Genomic DNA, 19,620 nt, shown 5'->3' with positions numbered 1-19,620 from the left:
GGTTGGTGTATCCACTGGATGGCAGAGCACAAAGGGCACCAGGGTAAAGGAGCAGGTTGTATTCAGCATCTGGTCCCTTATGGCATGTGCAGGATCAGTTGGCAAGGAGGTACTGAAAGTAGGTGAGTGCGGTCTAGGCCAAGCTGAGATCATACAGGGAAAGGGAAACAAGATGCAAGGTCAGGATCCAAAGCCAAGGTCATGCACAGAGGTATAGAGGGCAAGGCAGAACTGTAACCAGGATGCAGGCTAAAGTCATACACAGTGGGAGGTCAAACAGAAGAGCACACGGGAGTGGAAAATCATCCAGCAACTTCTCATGGCAGCTCACTTCCTTAAATAGGGCATTTAAAGCCAGTTGTATGACCATGTGCATGCACGTCAATGTGTGCACTGTGCGTCTACACACATTTCACTGCAACGAGCACCCATGCAAGATACTGGTGGAAGTATGCACACCTCAGTGCTGAGTTATACCCTAACAATGCATCCCATCCTGATGGGTAGCCTCCAGATGCCTATTCAAACTAACTTATCTGCATATTTGTTTAGCAAAATCTCGTAGGAGTCTATGGGTGTGTGTTTTGTCTTCTGGTTTCCACAAATGTTCTTCAGGAGCATAATCATTCCTTTTAATGAGGTATTGGATTTTTTCTAATTTTTTTTGCAATCCAGGATTGATTCCCCTTTAAACTCAACATTTTCTCCCACTGTTATTGGTGGGGGGGGGCATCCCTTCCAGGAAATAGATCTGGGGTGACTGGCTTGCGTAAAGCTGGCCATAGAAGGAACGATTTTCTGGTTGCAGGAAAGAAACTTGCTTGATTCCCCTATCACCACAGTCAGAGTTGATGAGTGAATCCCTCCAGTGTCTCAGTTGTGTTCTCCTGACAAGGGGGGGGGGGGGTTTGGTGGGGAAAGTAAATACATTAATTACTGCCAGCAGCTATAATGGCCCCTAGCAATAATCACATTTAAAATATCTTGACAGGCTGGTTGTACCCAAGTTGATCGATCAACTTGGGTACATTCATCCTGGCCATACATGGTTCGAATTGCGGCCGGCCCCTCGTGAAGCAGCCAAGATTCCAACTGTCTATTGCTGACTTGGAGATGTTGGATACTGGATGGATCTTGAAGGACTCTAGAAGCAACAGTTCATAGGACACATGATTAATTTCCCTTTTCACTTCAAATGTGTCTTGTGCCAATTTTACGTGATGAGCAAGAGAGCGTCAGATTAGCTGTAGACAGCCAGACTTTATCTCTGTCTTTCAAAACCAGGTTCCCCCTCTTCCTGTCATAGTACTTCTTGTTATCCTCCTACACTACTTGCATGGTGTCTTGACGTACCTGTAAGTTGATCTGAGAGAAGGCAAGCCTATCTTGGACCACATGAACTGCAGTCTACTGAATTACTTCTGGCAGGAAAGAAGGGTGGAACCCATAGTTAACCCAGAATGAGCTTTGGTTAGTAGTTGTGTAAACTAAATTATATGCAAATTATGTGAGTGGAAGTAATGAGGCCTGTTCATCCTGTGAGAAGGCTAAAAAACATTGGAGGTATTGCTCCAGAGTTTGATAGGTTATGTCAGGCCATTGCTTTCCAGGATGATAGGCAAAGAAAAACAAACTTCAATTTTCAAACCTGTGCAAAGGTATTTGGAGGCAAATGTGTATTCCCGTCTGAAATTTATGTTACTAGGTATTCTGTGTAGGTGTACTACATCCCTGATGAAGGTATGTGCTGTATCCGAAGCTGAGGTCGTACCAGTCATTGGCACAAAATGTTACTTCTTGGTCAGCTGATCAATGACAACCAGAATGGTGGAATTCCTTTCTGAGAGAAGTAGAAAACTATGGTTACATAAGTAGTAGAGGAATACTTGCAGAAGTGGAAAAAACAATGTATATCAACTACTGCAAAACAACGATAGGGGATCCATGACCAATAAGTATATGTGTATAATAAGTGATGTGCGCTGTTGTGAACTGAAGTGTAACCAATGTGTCACAAAATAATAAACATACTTGAAATGTAAAGGCAATAATAAAGGGTGTGCACAAGGTGACAGTGTGAACCAAACGTGCAAATAAACGCTTCAAATAACAGATTCCTTACAATCAAGCAAATAAATGATTTGCACAACAAACCAGATTTCATGTATAACAAACGTGGGTGGTTAGTCAATCGATGCTCATCAAGCTGATCGACGTACACTAAACAGTGAAGTGAAAATGTGGCAAGTCTCTAATTCAGTCTTCTTAGGATTAAGAGAAAAAAACGGTGAAGTGTAGTGCTGCAGTCTTAACCGTGCAAACTGATATAAACTGGTGTCTCTTCATTCCATTCAATGACACCGCTGTGTGAAGTGGCCTCTCCCCTTGCTGCTTGCTTTAAGGTAACCGCATAGGAAAACCAGTGGTTGTAATAGCTTCCGGGGGTCTTTATATAAATGGCTGGTGGTTTGAGAAAATCGCGATTTTTTTTTTCTCCTTTCAGGGCCTTCCCAAGAGTTCAGGGTAGTCCCAAGAATCAATGCTGGGTAGTGGACGATGATTCCTCTATAATGTAATCTCACTCTCGCCCAAAAGGGAAAGGGGATGTAGAGATAAGAAGGGGGATGCCATAAAGTGTAGTATGTAATAAAATATTTATTTGATAAAAACAAACACTATAACGCTCACATTAAGCAAGATGGAACACAATACATCATCCACTGGCACCAAGCGTCGTTCCTACATCACTTCCTGTGTGCCTGTCAGCCAATCCCAATGCGTATCGTCAGTCACGTGACTTCATCAAGGGATCCCCTGATCTGTATCGTCGCAGTCACGTAACTTCATTGGGATTGGCTGACAGGCACACAGGAAGTGATGTACACCTTAATCGGTTGTATTATTGCCCCATTTGAGCTACTTCTAGGTGCAGCAATTTCTTTTGGCTAAATCTTCCTCTATCTCAATTAGAACTGGAATCTGTCCGACAATAAATTAATAAAAACCAAGAAAAAGGATTTGTCCCCCCTCATCTTCCACAGGGGCTGGAATCTTCTATGTGGAAAGAAAGGATAACTCCCTTCGACCTTGCATACTCTAGATTACTGAGAGATCTATAAAATCACCTTCAAGAACCGTTAGCTGCTCCCGGTTTGCAAGCTTTTTCAGAGGTTCTGGTCAGTCCAGATCTTTACTAAACTGGACTTATGAGCGCTTATATAAAATGTATATTATGTATATAAATTTTGTTCACATCAGAGAGGGTGATGAATGGAACTTTTATGTACTTTGTAATGAAGTTTGGTCTCTGTAATGCCTCAGCCACTTTACTACCTTTTGTAAACAATATCTTAAAAGAATATCTTGACTCTTCCTTATTGTTATATTCTTGAGGATGTCCTGATCTTCTGAGCTTCACTAGAGTTATACCAACTCCATGTGAAAAAGGTGTTAAGACCACACGGACTGTACATTAAGGTCGAAAAATGCAAATTTGAGAAACAATCTATCCAGTTACAGGGATAATCTTTTGCATGGTCAGGATCACCATGGATCCCCAATGAGTATCAGCCAATCTTGAATAGCCACTTACCACTGACAAGAAGGGCATCACATTTTTTGTTGGCTTTGTTTATTTCTACCGCAAGTTCATAAAGGGCTTTTTTGCTAATTTTGCCCTAATCAAACAACTTACACACCAGCATCCCAAAGTTCCACTGGTCTCAAGAGGCCCAATTTGGATTTCAAAAAGTTAAGACTTATCCACCTCCGCTCCATTGCTCCAACACCCTGACCTGTACAGAAGTGATGCATCTGAAACCGCAACTGGAGCAATACTTTCACAGCACCAAGGCCTGAAGGCCATACTCCATCCTATGGCTCACTTTTCTTAGGAGATGAGTCGAGCTGAAATAAATTATGCCAGTTATTGAGAGTTACTTGCAATTACTTCTGAATTGAAGGAATTGAGGTATCTACTGGATTTGCTCTGCATCCTAGGTCTTTTTTGTGACCAGGTCAAAGCATGGGGACTAATGAAACCTTTGCCTGGTCCAAGCTGTCCATGGAAAATAATCTCCATGGACTTCATTGTGAACCTACTTCCCTCAGAACAAGAAAATACCCTCCAATGGATGTCTCATCATTCAGTCTCTATTTTTAGCGGCGATTTACTGCCAATTTTGCGGCGCTATTCAGCCACTAGCGGGGCGGTTTTACCCCCGCTAGCGGCCGAGAAAGGGTTAAAAACCGCCGCAAAGCACCTCTGCAGAGGTGCATTGCCGGCGGTATAGCCGCTGTGTCCGATTGATTAAAATGGGCAGGAGCGGTATACACACTGCTCCAAAGATGCGGCTAGCAGGACTTTTTTTACCGTCCTGCTAGCGGGCTTTCACACTGGATACACAGCAGCAGCTGTTTAGGGTCGGTTTGCAGTCGCTATTTTTAGTGCAATAGTGCCTGCAAACCGCTCCAGTGTGAAAGGGGTCTTAGGAGTTTGACTTTCATTACTTGAACATGGTGAAGGTCAGGATATACTTGTTTTCCACTGCTCCTTTCTGTATAATTGACTCACTCTGTGTTATTACAGAGGGTTCTCCCGGGTTACATCCCAGATCTATTCTATTAGGGTATAGGAGCCCCTGTTGCCTGCCACCTTTTACTCTACCAGAGCAGCCTTTTTAGCATCAGCATTTTATCTCCCAGGTGTACAAGAATGCTACTTGGTCCTTAGCTAATGGCAGTTCTAAGTACAAGATCTTAGTGTCTTCCTTTTTTAGGGACTACAGGGGACTGTTGTCCCTCCCAAATAATGCTGGAAGATAAAATAATATTTTTTGTTCTCTGTAAGGCCCCATGCACACGCGATTTTCGCACCGCCACATTGTCCACAATGCAATGCAAGCAATTTGTTTTGTTTTTATATATTTTTTAATTTGCCATCATTTTGTGAGATTTCTAATGTAAAAAAATAGGTCACCTTTAAAAACGCTTAACTAAATCGCGGCAAAACGCCGGTACCACATTTATCCGCGTTTTGCCTCTGAAATGTGGAAACCGTTTGCGTCTGAACCCATTTTTTTGCTTCTGGAAAAACTAGGTTAAACGCAACTGCCTAAAAACGGCAATAAACGAGACTGTGTGCATGGACACATAGGATAACATTAAAGGGGTTGTAAAGGAAAAAAAAATTTCATAATAAGCATCCTTTACCTGCAGACATTCCTTTTTTCACTTCCTCATTGTTAGTTTTTGCTCAGAAGTTGCTCTATTTCTTCTCTGTTCTGTTCACTTCCTGCTTGTCACTCACCACCATGAAGGGAGGCTTTACTGCGCAAACCAGGAAGTAAATGAGAGAACAGAAACTAGAACGCCGGAGGTGATTATAGATGAAGGAATGTAATAGGTATTTACTCGTTTTTTAACAGAATCATTACACTATTCTGTCTGTCTACCTTGCAGACATTAATTTTAGGCAAAAAAATGTTTTCCTTTGCAACTCCTTTTAAATGTGTTCAGGGGCACTTGAAAAAAGTGTCCAACTGCCTCTGAACACGTGTTTAACAGCGTCTGGTGTGCATGGGGCCTAAAAATCTATTTATTTTCTACTTTGCAAGAGACTAATTTATATGCCATTTCCTGTGAAAATTCATAATAACTTTTTCTTATACTGTATATATATGTTGATATTGTATAGCTTACGATTATGTTTTTGACACTAGCAATGGTGCAGAAACTGTACCTAATGAGGTAAGCACTGTTAGATTATAGTCCTTTTTAGTCGGTAGTAATATATTGAACCCCGGTTTTGAAGAATCTTTTCTAAAAAGTGCGTGGAAGTTGTGAATGACAGATAATATTGCACGCTTTCCTTAGTCCTTTTAATTCTTAGTCATTCTATTTTCCAGGTGGAATGTTTTCCAAGACAGAAATGTCAGAGGTACTGACAGAAATTCTGAAGGTTGATCCAAACTTTGACAAAGATAAGTTCTTGCAACTATGTGAGAAGGATATAATACCAAACATATTGGAGGTATAACCATAATCTTTCTCCATCTTTCCTAATTTTGCACTCCACTGTAACATTAAAATGGTTGTATATTCTCTCATGTACCCAGTGAAGCCAATACCTTCAGGTGATACACAGAGATAAAACAAATCCTCCTACATAGGTTTTACTTATTTATCTGCAGTCTTCTTTTCCAAGGAGGAGTGGGTGGAGAGCAGAGGAACTCCACACTGCACAGGAACAAAGGAAGGATACAGAGCTGTGTTCTGAATAGATAAGCTATGTGCTGAGCTCCCTCCCCCATCACAAATGTATCTCTAATGTCAGGAAAACTTCTTGAATAACTCATGCTGATAACAGGGGAATGAAGCACCAGAGCGAAATTACACTTAGAGCTTTGGATATGGACAAGTAAATGCTACAGATATACCGTATGTGCTTTGTTCAGATTTCATGACTGAGGTTTACAACCACTTTAATAAAATCTAATTTAATTTAATTTAATTTAAATCTAATCTATTTTATTAATTTTATTAATCTAATTTAATTTAAAATAAAATCAATTTAATAAAATAAAATAGAGATGTTCGCCGCCCGAGCGGTGTACGAGGATGGCTTCGATCTGAGGTGAGTATTACATAATGAGCTAATATGCTATGCATACTAGCTCATTATGCCTTGTGTCTTGCGAGTAGTAGTTTTTTTTCCAAGTGGGTTTACTTCATCTTTAAGTGGTTCTAAACCCTTAAGGTTTGTAACCTTAATGCATTAAGGTGAAAAACCTTATGTGCTGCAGCTGGCCCCCAGATCTCCCCTTTTCCTTACCTTGGCCTATTCAATCCAGTGATGTGCACAAGCGCAGCGGCTCCCACCGTTCTCTCCCCTCATTGGACAGATTGAGAGCAGTGGAAGCAGTTGTCTCCTGCTGCTGTCAATCAAATCTGGTGGTGTGGCCAAATCCAAGGGACTTTCCCTGGGGGCACACCGATAAAGAGGAGGGGCCTGGAGCGCGCCAGCGGTGGACCCCAAAAGAAAATCAGGGCTGCTCTGTGCAAAACCATTGCACAAAGCAGGTAAGTATAGGCATGTCATGTAAAAAAAACATAAAACAAAGCTTTACAACTACTTTTAAGCATTAAAGCTAAACTCTGGGATAAAAAAACAAACCATTGTAGTGGGGCTCTGTAAATGCTCATCAGGTCTAGGGGTAGATGCATAAGGTGTAAAACTCCCACTGCTTCTCACTCCAGCAGGCTTCCGCCACTCATCTCTTCTCACAGATGATCCAGGTCGTCTGGTCCTGGCTGTGTTCGCATGCAATGTAGTACTTTTGGTCCTGCAGTGTTTGACATACCAGTGAGCTACTGTCTGGAACACTGTAGAGCAGAGGCTTTAGGGGAACTTTATCCTTTGTTCTTTGGAAGGACTTTGAATTCAAAGCCTAGAATATAAATATATATATATATATATATATATATATATATATATATATATATATATATATATATATGTATTGGCCTCGCTTCTCTCCAAGCTGAGAGAGAAGGAATTGGGAAGTTAACCCCTGCTATTAAACTGTCATCTGCCGAAGTCTTTGTGTCCAGAAGAGGCTCTAAACTTGAATTGTTCAATGGCACAGAGCAGTGCTTATCGATCAAAGGTTGGGAGTTTAACCAATTCATGGCTGCAATCTAGACAAAAGCTCAGCAACATATTTTACATTTTGCTTTGAATATAGTAGAGAATGGTTTGAGAATCTTTCAGGCTTTAGTACAGTGATAACAGCTTAGACCTTTTAGCAATGTTTTTGTTGCTAACTTTGCCTTCTTGTCCTGTTGACAAGACAGGCACCCACTTGCACAGGCATCACAGGATCAGAAAGTGAGTAAAAATATATCCAATGTGGTCACAGGTAGAAATAAATAAAATGAAAACCCTTGCAAATTGCTCTTTCCCACGTAATCCAGAAATCTTTTTGGTAAAGTTACAGTTCTGAGGTATGCTTCCATGTGCTGTGGGAACATTAATCAACATTCTACATTTGAGTTACTAGTACTAGTTAGGAGACCATGCAATCACTGACACCTGCGGGTCTTACGATCGAGAACCATACAGTGTGTTTTCCAATAATGTGATCATCATGACAACAAATCATTGTGATAAACATGCAGGCTTATGTGTTTACAAACATCCATCTCTAGCCTGCAGATGGCTCTTTCTCTCCCATTGTCTCGCTCTAAATACAAATTACATGTTTAATAAAAAAAACTGTGTAAAATAATAAAAAGCATGAGCAGGATATTTATTAAAACAACCTACCAAATAATGCCCTCAAAGCATATGACAGGGCAAGATAAAAAAAAATGCAGTATATCGCTGCAAAAGGTTCACATTTCCCTACCTTTTCAGCCCTGCGAGTACATAAAAATTCATGTTGCTCTACCAGAAATGCACTTGGCTCCTAACTCCTGTTGGCTAGTTCACACCAGATGCAGTTCCTTGCACTTTTTTTCTGTAGAAGTGCTAGTTCGCACCAGGTGCAGTTACGTGTGCTTTTTTCTGCTCTAAAAATGCATGCAGTGTTTTCCATGTATTCCAATGGCTATAGTTCACACCAATGCAGTCAGTTTCCGGTGCAGAAAAAAATAGTAGAGCATGCTGCATTTTTTCTGCACAGAACTGTACTGAAACATAGCAAATTTTATCAAAACTGCAACTGCGTGTAGTGTGAACTGGTAAGCAAAAACTGATCTGGAGCGTATCCAGAGTGCATATTTTTGTGGCGTGAACTGGCCGTAAAAATGCATGCACAGTGTTCTCCATGTTTTCCAATGGCTCTAGTTCACACCAGTGCAGTCAATTCCAGTCAGTTTCTGCACCGGAAACTAACCTGGAACTGACTGCAGTGGTGTGAAATAGAGCCATTGGAATACATTTTCTCTGCACTAAAAATGCATCTGGTGTCCACTGCCCCTAAGGCCAGGTTCACACCTATGCGAATTGAGTGCGGCTTAAACCGCATCCAATTCACAGGACATTTCAAAATACATTGTTTTCAATGAGGCTGGTTCACATATGTGCGATGCATTCGCACTGCGCATTGCCTCCAAACCGTGTGCGTTTTTTTATGTCTTGCGGTGCTGCTCAGGTGCGAATTCAGTCCCAATATCTTCTATGGGTACGCGTCTAATTCGCAGATGTGTTCAGTTCTCTTCAGAAATTTCTCTCATTCAGCTCAATACACTTCTCCCCCACTCTCCTCTCACCTGGAACTTCTCCCAGGTCTCCAAATTCGCATCTAAAACATTGCTAATCTGCTGAACACTTCTCTTATCTCTCTGCAGAGATAAGAGAGCTGAAATTTGCACAGCACTAGTGTGATTCCGGCCTTAGTGGTCAGCCCTATCTAGCTGGCCTTTGCTAAACTACTCAAACCCTCCCCTCCTATATTTCCACAACATTGGCACTGGTTATTCTGTAGTCCAAGGTAAAAACTAGAATGACGAATTGGACTTTTTGAGAAAACATAAGATATGTACACAGAGCACGAGAAAGCTCTGAATATTTGATGATCGACAGGTTTGTTTGGCACATATCGAACAAATATAACACACATATTTCAACATCATATTTAACAGACCAAAATATAAGAAAAAAAGGATGTTCATTACTAGAGTTTACCTGCACTTTAAAAACAATGTCGAGTGTAAATGTAGTTAGAAATGGTTCTTTTCTATTATGTTCTTACCAATTCCAGTTATGTATATTTTTCTATATATTTTTTGTTAAGATACATTAAAAATGTCCTTGATTTGAGAAAAAAAAAGGTAGACATATTTGTCATGGAGTTATTGTCAAGTTGATACACTGCTAAATTTGGTCTTCAAATCTATGCAACAATGATCTGTCATGAAAGGGTTAAATGAGTTGTAAAGGAAAAAAATGTTTTGCCTAAAATTAATGTCTGCAAGGTAGACAGACAGAATAGTGTAATGATTCTGTTAAAAAACGAGTAAATACCTATTAAATTCCTTCATCTATGTCCCCTCCGGCATTCTAGTTTCTGTTCTCTCATTCACTTCCTGGTTTGCATCGCTCGTTCATGTAAGAACTACATTTCCCAGTATGAATTGCGGCACACCCAGTAATTCACACCTCCTTGAAGTCTCTAACACGTAGAGAGCATCCTGCCACACGGATGTAGTTCCCAGGAGGGGGTGAGCACGTTACTGACCGCCGCAGTAAAGCCTTCCTTCACGGTGGACAGTAAAATCAGACAAGCAGGAAGTGAACAGAACAGAGAAGAAATAGAGCAACTTCAGAGCAAAAACGAACAATGAGGAAGTGAAAAGAGGAATGTCTGCAGGCTTATTATGCTTATTATGAAAAAAAAAAATCCTTTACAACCCCTTTAAAGCAGCACTGGTATTCCTAATAAATTTTCTTTGGAACATTTTTTTTTTTTTTTTTTTTACAGTATATGCGGCTATATGTATTTTTGTAATATAGTTGATGCTTTTTTTTTTTTTTTCCTAGGCTATGATCAGAGGTGATCTTGATGTTCTTAAAGACTGGTGTTATGAAGCAGTAAGTTTGGAATTTTACAAATATTTAAAGGGCAAAAATGGTAAATAAAGAAAAAATAATATAGCGTGTACAATTGCGATACAAGTCATATTGTAATTGAATGTTATTAAAAAATTACCTTTCTTTTTTTTAATCTACAGCTGCTGTAATTTTCTATAAATGTAATGCAATATGGCTACGTGGAGTTGTTCTGTACACAGAATGTGTACTGGCCACTCCCCAGAAACATAATTTCATGCTTGTGTGATTGGCTCACCAGTTTTACCAGAAGTCTGCCCAAGATACAAGTCAGATTTCAGGCATTACCTGCAATAAAATTTTAAATTTTTGGTGAGAAATTTCCAATAGGAACACATCTAAAGGGATGCAGGTCCAGCAGCTTTCCTCATTAGTGCCCTGCAGGTGCCACAGCCAACTGAAAATTATGAAACTACTCACATTAGACTCACTTAGCGCAGAGGCACAGACAAACACACTTGGATTTCTTCAGAATAATAAAAGGTAGGAATCTGCAACAAAGGTTGTTATAATCCTTGCAATGTACAGTACATATATCACCCAGGGGGGAATGTTTTTGTTTTTTTTAACAAAAGTGGAATTATGCTATAAATCAGGGGTCTCCAAACTTTTCAACAGGAGGGCCACATTGAAGATTTTACAAGTATTCGGGGGCCGGAAAAAAAAATCAGTTATGTATTAAATTAAATGTATATATTTTACATGGATCGTTTTTGTAATCAGCATGATATGACTGAGAACAAAAGAGAAAAAACTTTAGCAAAACAACGCAAAGACATTCAAAATAAACTTGGGCCTTTAATTTTAGTCGAAGTAAAATAAAATCAGTCTGCAACTTTCAACACAGATCTGGCAATTTTGTGTAAACAGCAAAACATAATGCAAAGAATTTTGTGCTTCAGGTTCACAAAACAAAAAACATGTTTACAAATTCAATGTGAACGATGGAGCTGATTTTTTAATTTCAAAATGTCACTGTACTGAGGTTTCAGGCTTGAGGAGCCAATTATTAGGATGGACTTCAAATGATCATCCGATAAATTTGCTCGATATTTGGACTTGACATACTTCATTTTTGAAAATGTTTGTTCGCACAGGTATGTTGTACCAAAGACTGACACAAGTCTACGAGCAAATTGCTTCAAATTTGGAAACTGCTCAGGCTGCAAAGATTTATAAAATTGGATCAAATTTCCTTCTTTATATTTGTCTTTCAGCATGTCATCTGATTGTAGGTCAATAATTTCCAATTGAAACTGACTTGGGAGTGTTTCAACATTGCAGTCAAATGGATTTTGAAACAGTTTTATATCATCTGCTCTACCATCAAGATCAGAAAATCGCTCCCGAAATTGTTTTTGCAAGCCCTGAATGATTACAGTTGCAAATGAAGAAGGAAATTCTGTTTTGCTCTCTTTATGAAATTTTTCACAACATGGAAAATGAACCAAATTATGGTCTTTCACCTGTCCTTCAAAAAGCATGAGTTTTGCCCTGAATGACTTGACATGCACAAATAGGTCACAAATCAAATTGGTTTCACCTTGCAATTTCAGATTCAGTTGATTCATATGGTCTGTCAAATCTGCAAAAAATGCCAATTTCCAAAGCCAGTCAGTGTTTGACAAAAGTGGGTCGGGTCGATTTTTTTCTGTTAGAAATGAATTAATTTCTTCTCTGAGGTGAAAGAAGCGTGATAGAACTGTTCCACAACTAAGCCATCGAACTGCTGTGTAGTAAGTCAAGTCAATGTACTTTGAGTCAATTTCTTTTAGAAAATCACGAAACTGGCGATGATTAAGCCCATGAGATCGAATAAAATTTACTACTGAAACAACAGGTTTCAGAACACAAGACATATCCAGATATTTTCCACACAATGCTTGCTGATGGATAATGCAATGCAGGAACATGGGCTTTGAGAATCCACCAACCTCGCAAGTTTTCATTATTTGTCCAACTAAACCTTTCTTCGCCCCAGACATGTTTTTTCCTCCATCAATTGTCACACATTGCAGTTTATTCCACTCCAGGTTATATTCCGTCACAGTTTTTTGCAGTTCTTTGAAGATGTCTTCTCCAGTTACTGTGCTGTGCATGCTATGCACTGATGCTAACTCTTGTGTGACATCAAATTCGCTGTCGACACCACGAATGAACACTAAAAGTTGTGATGTATCACACACATCAGTTGACTCATCAAGTGCGAGAGAATACACAAGAACATTTTTTGCTTTTTCTGCAATTTGATTAACTATATTGCTTCCTATATCGTCAATTCTACGAGCAATAGTATTAGGTGCAAGACTTATAGTTTTGAACAAATTAGCTTTTTCTGGGCATAACTCTTCCACTGCTTCCATCATACACTCCTTAATAAGATCTCCGTCCGTGAATGGTTTTCCTCTTTTAGCCAAGGCATAAGCAACTTTATAACTGGCCCGAGTTAAAGCTTCATTTTCACTTTTCTTTTGCGTAAATAGAGCTTTTTGGGAAAGCAAATTGCGTTGCATCAATTGAAATTTTTCCGAACGCTGTTTTCCTGTGAATTTAGAATAACTTTGCTCGTGTTTTGTCTCATAGTGCCGACGCAAATTGTACTCCTTCAAAACTGCAACATTTTCATTGCATATGAGACACGAGGCTTTATCGCCCGCTTGTACAAAAAAGTACTTTAGGTTCCATTGCTCATTAAATATGCGGCATTCGCTGTCCACTTTTCTTTTCTTTTTTCCTTCCATAACTGAAGGAGATATCTGAACAAGGAAAAGATTTGAGAGTTTACGCTTACATCAGAGTCCTCATCATAGTCCCCCCTTATGTCTGTGCCATCCTCCAGATCCCCATTATATATGTATCTCAGATCACATCTGTGTCCCCATCAGAGTCTTCCACACGTCTGCGACCTCATCATAGCCTTCCACACGCCTGTGTCCCCATCAGAGCCTTCCACACGTCTGCGACCTCATCAGAGCCTCCCACACGTCTGCGACCTCATCATAGCCTTGCACGCGCCTGTGTCCCCATCAGAGCCTTCCACACGTCTGCGACCTCATCAGAGCCTTGCAAATGCCTGTGTCTCCATCAGAGCCTTGCACACGCCTGTGTCCCCATCAGAGCCTTGCACACGTCTGCGACCTCGTCATAGCCTTCCACACGCCTGTGTCCCCATCAGAGCCTTCCACACGTCTGCGACCTCATCATAGTCTTCCACACGTCTGCGACCTCATCATAGCCTTTCACACATCTGTGTCCCCTTCAGAGCCTTCCACACATCTGCGACCTCATCAGAGCCTTCCACACGTCTGTGTCCCCATCAGAGCCTTCCACACGCCTGTGTCCCCATCAGAGCCTTCCACACGCCTGTGTCCCCATCATAGCCTTCCACACGCCTGTGTACCCATCAGAGCCTTCCACACGTCTGCGACCTCATCATAGCCTTCCACACGCCTGTGTGTCCCCATCAGAGCCTTCCACACGCCTGTGTCCCCAACAGAGTCTTCCACACGCCTGTGTCCCCATCAGAGCCTTCCACACGCCTGTGTACCCATCAGAGCCTTCCACACGCCTGTGTCCCCATCATAGCCTTCCACACGCCTGTGTACCCATCAGAGCCTTCCACACGTCTGCGACCTCATCATAGCCTTCCACACGCCTGTGTGTCCCCATCAGAGCCTTCCACACGCCTGTGTCCCCAACAGAGCCTTCCACACGCCTGTGTCCCCATCAGAGCCTTCCACACGCCTGTGTCCCCATCAGAGCCTTCCACACGCCTGTGACCTCATCATAGCCTTCCACACGTCTCTGTCCCCATCGGAGCCTTCCACACGTCTGTCCTCATCGGAGCCTTCCACACGCCTGTCCCCATCGGAGCCTTCCACACGCCTCTGTCCCCATCGGAGCCTTCCACACGTCTGTGTTCCCATCGGAGCCTTCCACACGTCTGTGTCCCTCATTAGAGACTCCCCATCATCTGTGTCCCCATCAGCAGCGTCCCCAGCAATATCCCCGTCGCCACAGCCATGTCCCCATCACCACAGCCATGTCCCCATCACCACAGCCGTGTCCCCATCCCCACAGCCGTGTCCCCATCCCCACAGCCGTGTCCCCATCACCACAGCCGTGTCCCCATCCCCACAGCAGTGTCCACAGCAATATCCCCATCAGAACAGCAATGTCCCCATCATCGCTGATGGGGACACCGCTGATGGGGACACCCGTGTTCCTATCAGCGGTGTCCCCATCAGCACAGCGGTGTCCCCATCAGCACAGCGGTGTCCCCATCAGCACAGCAATGTCCCCATCAGAACAGCAATGTCCCCATCAGCATCGCTGATGGGGATGCCGCTGATGGGGACATTGCTGTGCTGATGGGGACATTGCTGTGCTGATGGGGACATTGCTGTGCTGATGGGGACACCGCTGATAAGGACACCATTGATGAGGACACCATTGATGGGGACACCCGTATCCCCATCAGCACAGCAATGTCCCCATCAGAACAGCAATTTCAGCATCAGCACAGCAATGTCCCCATCAGCGGTGTCCCCATTAGAAGCTGATGGGGACGCCGCTGATGGGGACATTGCTGTGCTGATGGGGACACCGCTGATGGGGACACCATTGATGGGGACACACGTGTCCCCATCAGCACAGCAATGTCCTCATCAGAACAGCAATGTCAGCATCAGCACAGCAATGTCCCCATCAGCGGAGTCCCCATCAGCAGTGTCCCCATTAGCAGCTGATTGGAACACCACTGTGTCCCTATCAGCGGTGTCCCCATCAGAAAAACAATATTCCCATCAGAAAAACAATATTCCCATCAGAAAAACAATGTCCCCATCAGCGGAGTCCCTATCATCGCTGATAGGGACACTGCTGATGGGGACGCTGCTGTTGGGGACATTGCTGTGCTGATGGGGACACCATTGATGTGGGGACCCGTGTCCCTATCAGCGGTGTCCCCATCAGCACAGCAATGTCCCCATCAGCACAGCAATGTCCCCATCAGCACAGCAATGTCCCCATCAGAACAGCAATGTCAGCATCAGCACAGCAATGTCCCCATCAGAACAGCAATGTCAGCATCAGCACAGCAATGTCCCCATCAGCACAGCAATGTCCCCATCAGCACATTGCTGTGCTGATGGGGACATCAGCAATGTCCCCATCAGCACAGCAATGTCCCCATCAGAACAGCAATGTCCCCATCAGAACAGCAATGTCAGCATCAGCACAGCAATGTCCCCATCAGCACAGCAATGTCCCCATCAGCACAGCAATGTCAGCATCAGCACAGCAATGTCAGCATCAGCACAGCAATGTCCCCATCAGCATCTGATGGGGACATTGCTGTTCTGATGGGGACACCGCTGATGGGGACACCCGTGTCACCCTTAAGCACAGCAATGTCCCCATCAACGATGTCCCCATCAGAACAGCAATGTCCCCATCAGCGGAGTCCCCATTAGCAGCTGATAGGGGCCACCACTGATGGGGACACTGCTGTTGGGGACGCGGCTGATGGGGACACCCGTGTCCCTATCAGCGGTGTCCCCATCAGAACAGCAATGGCCAAATCAGAACAGCAATGTCCCCATCAGAAAAAAAATATTCCCATCAAAAAAACAATATTCCCATCAGAAAAACAATATTCCCATCATGGGGACACCCACTGATGGGGACGCTGCTGTTGGGGACATTGCTGTGCTGATGGGGACACCACTGATGGGGACACCATTGATGGGGACACCCGTGTCCCTATCAGCGTTGTCCCCATCAGCACAGCAATGTCCCCATCAGCGGTGTCCCCATCAGCGGTGTCCCCATCAGCACAGCAATGTCCCCATCAGAACAGCAATGTCAGCATCAGCACAGCAATGTCCCCATTAATGATGTCCCCATCAGAACAGCAATGTCCCCATCAGCGGAGTCCCCATTAGCAGCTGATGGGGACACCACTGATGGGGACACTGCTGTTGGGGACGCGGTTGATGGGGACACCCGTGTCCCTATCAGTGGTGTCCCCATCAGAACAGCAATGTCCCCATCAGAATGGGGACGCTGATGGGGACATTGCTGTACTGATGGGGACACCATTGATGGGGACACCTTTGTCCCCATCAGCAGTGTGCCAATCAGCGGTGTCCTCAGCAATGTCCCCATCAGCACAGCAATGTTATCATCAGCAGTTTCCACATTAGCAGCGTCCCCATCATTGCTGATGGGGACGCCGCTGTGCTGATGTGGAAACCGATGATGGGTCACCGCTGATGGGGATACCCATGTCCCCATCAGCGGTGTCCCCAGCAATGTCCCATCAGAACAGCAATGTCCCCATCAGCAGTGTCCACCGCAACATCCCCATCAGCACAGCAATGTCCCCGTCAGCGGTGTCCCCAGCAGCATGTGTCCCCATCACCGCTGATGGGGACACCTCTGATGGGGACATTGCTGTGCTGATGGGGACATCGATTATGGGGTTACCGCTGATGGGGACATTGCTATCCTGATGGGGACACCATTGATGTGGACACCCATGTCCCCATCAGCAGTGTGCCAAACAGCGGTGTCCCCATCAGAACAGAATTGTCCCCATCAGCAGTGTGCCCATCATCGCTGATGGGGACACCTCTGATGGGGACATTGCTGTGCTGATGGGGACACCATTGATGGGGACACCCGTGTCCTCATCAACGGTGTCCCCATCAGAACAGCAATGTCCCCATCAGCACAGCAAAGTCCCCATCAGCAGTGTCCCCAGCAGCACAGCAATGTCCCCATCAGTATGTGTCCTTAGCAGCTTGTGTCCCCATCAGCGCAGCACAGCAATGTCAGCGTTCCCCATTGTGTCCCCATCAGCGTTGTGCAACACTTGCCTCCGCTGTAGCCGGCTTCTGCTCCTCTTCTTTTTTTTTTTTCTTCTTGGACTCCTGAGTCCCGACTCCCGCCCGCTGCTACACACGTGGATTTGTTATTTCAAACAGCGGGCGGGAAGAGGGGAGGTGCCGCACCTGTGACGTCACTGGTTGCCGGGACATCGGCGGTCCCAGCAGCCAATCAAAAAGCACAGCGTGACAGCATGGGCGGTTGTGCGGCTTTCGTTCCTGCAACCTGTCAGCTGCGGGCGGGCGCGGAATCGAACACACAACACAAGCGTGACAGCATGGGCGGTTGTGCGGATTTGGTTCCTGCAACCTGCCAGCTGCGGGCGGGCCGGATCGAACGCACAAGCGGGCCGGATGTGGCCCGCGGGCCGGGGTTTGGAGACCCCTGCTATAAATGATCAGTCCAATCTAAACTTAAAGGAGTTGTAAAGGTTAAAAAATGTTTTCCCTAAATAGCTTCCTTTACCTTAATGCAGTCCTCCTTCACTTACCTCATCCTTCGATTTTGCTTTTAAATGTCCTTATTTCTTCTAAAAAAATGCTCGCTTCCTGTTCTTCTGTCTGAACTCAACACCGTAATGCGAGACTTTCTTCCTGGTGTGGAAAAAGCCTCTTGAGGGGGGAGGGGGCGAGCAGGCAAGTCAGGACTCTCTCTACTTTGAAGATAGAGAAAGGAGCTGTGTGTTAGTGGGCGTCCTGACACTCCTGCTCGCCACCTCCCCCCTCAAGAGGCTTTCTCCACACCAGGAAGAAAGCCTTGCATTACGGTGTTCAGACAGAAGAACAGGAAGCGAGCATTTTTTTAGAAGAAATAAGGACATTTAAAAGCAAAATCGAAGGATGAGGTAAGTGAATGAGGACTGCATTAAGGTAAAGGAAGCTATTTAAGGGGAAAAAATTTTCCTTTACAACCCCTTTAAGTTTTTCAGTATACTACAGGAAGGTGTAAGTAACTGCTACATTTCCCTGCTCTCTGGTGTTTTAGAGCAGTGGTCCTTAAACTGTGGCCCTTTGCTTACTTTTATGAGAGAACCATTTCATTCACTGGTATCAACAACGAGGCATATTCTCCCCCCTCCCCCCACTGATCCCATTGAAGGAGCACAATTCCTACTAATAACACCAATGATGGGGCACACTTTCTCCCAATGACAAAAGCAATTAGGCCCAATGATGGGACACAATTTCTCCCAGTAGCACCAACTATAGGGCCCAATTCCTCCCACTGACACCAAAGATTGGGCACTGTTTTTTCCCACTGACGATCCGTTGCACCACTAATATCTAGGCATTATTTTGTTAGTCCCCTACAACCTTTTCTCCTATTTTGCATTGTAATGTGGATTCTATGTCTAAGTTGCAAAATTTATAAATAAACAGCTTTTAAAAAATTGCATAAATCTATCCCCTATTTTGTAGACGCTATAACTTTTGCGCAAATCAATCAATATACGCTTAATGCAATATTATTATTTTTTTGCCAAAAATATATAGAATACATATTCGCTTAAACTGATGAATACATATTTTTTTTTATATATATGCCTTATAGCAAGGTAAAAATATAGTTTTTTTTCAAAGTTGTCTGCCTTTTTTTGTTTATAGCTCAAAAAATAAAAACCACAGAGGTAATCAAATCCCACCAAAAGAAAGCTCTTTGTGGGGAAAAATAGACATCAATTTTATTTGGGTACAGCGTCACGCGTCAGCGCAATTGGCAGTTATAGAAACGCAGTGTCGTATTGCAAAAAATGGCCTGGTCATTAAAGTGTAAGTTTACCTTTGCAGAAAAATCTGTAAGGTAAACTTACACAAGGACCCCCCTCCCGTCACCGATGTCCTGGACCATGGCAATCTCCCTTCTGAGCTCCGGTAGTCTGCGTCAGGAGTCTGGGGCTTAGAAATCCTCTTGACATCCCCGTATTCTTCATAGCTGACCGGACGGGCTATGCGGCTGCTGATTGGTCGGTGCTGACCATTTAGAATGCTCTGAAACGTCCCTCCTGACGAGGTATGTTTTGGACATTCAGCTGAGGGTATTTCTAAGCCCCGGACTCCTGATGTGGATATCCGGAAAGGTCAATTATAAGGAGGTAAATTCTTTTGGTCCTTAACCAC

The 19,620-nt window shown here is 43.7% G+C and overlaps 1 protein-coding gene across 1 annotated transcript in view; it reads left to right on the top strand.

Moving 5' to 3' along the window:
- TIMM44 (translocase of inner mitochondrial membrane 44) overlaps positions 1-19,620 on the top strand; it is a 750,397-nt gene that overhangs the window by 593,838 nt on the left and 136,939 nt on the right. Inside the window, 2 exon segments of the mRNA XM_040322529.1 lie at positions 5,907-6,031; positions 10,544-10,594. Of these exon segments, the coding sequence (XP_040178463.1) occupies positions 5,907-6,031; positions 10,544-10,594 (176 nt within the window).

This window comes from Rana temporaria, chromosome 1, assembly GCF_905171775.1.
Source record: "Rana temporaria chromosome 1, aRanTem1.1, whole genome shotgun sequence".
Classification (NCBI taxonomy): domain Eukaryota; kingdom Metazoa; phylum Chordata; class Amphibia; order Anura; family Ranidae; genus Rana; species Rana temporaria.
Note: the sequence above shows the minus strand (reverse complement) of the source record. Positions and strands in the feature narration are given on the sequence as shown.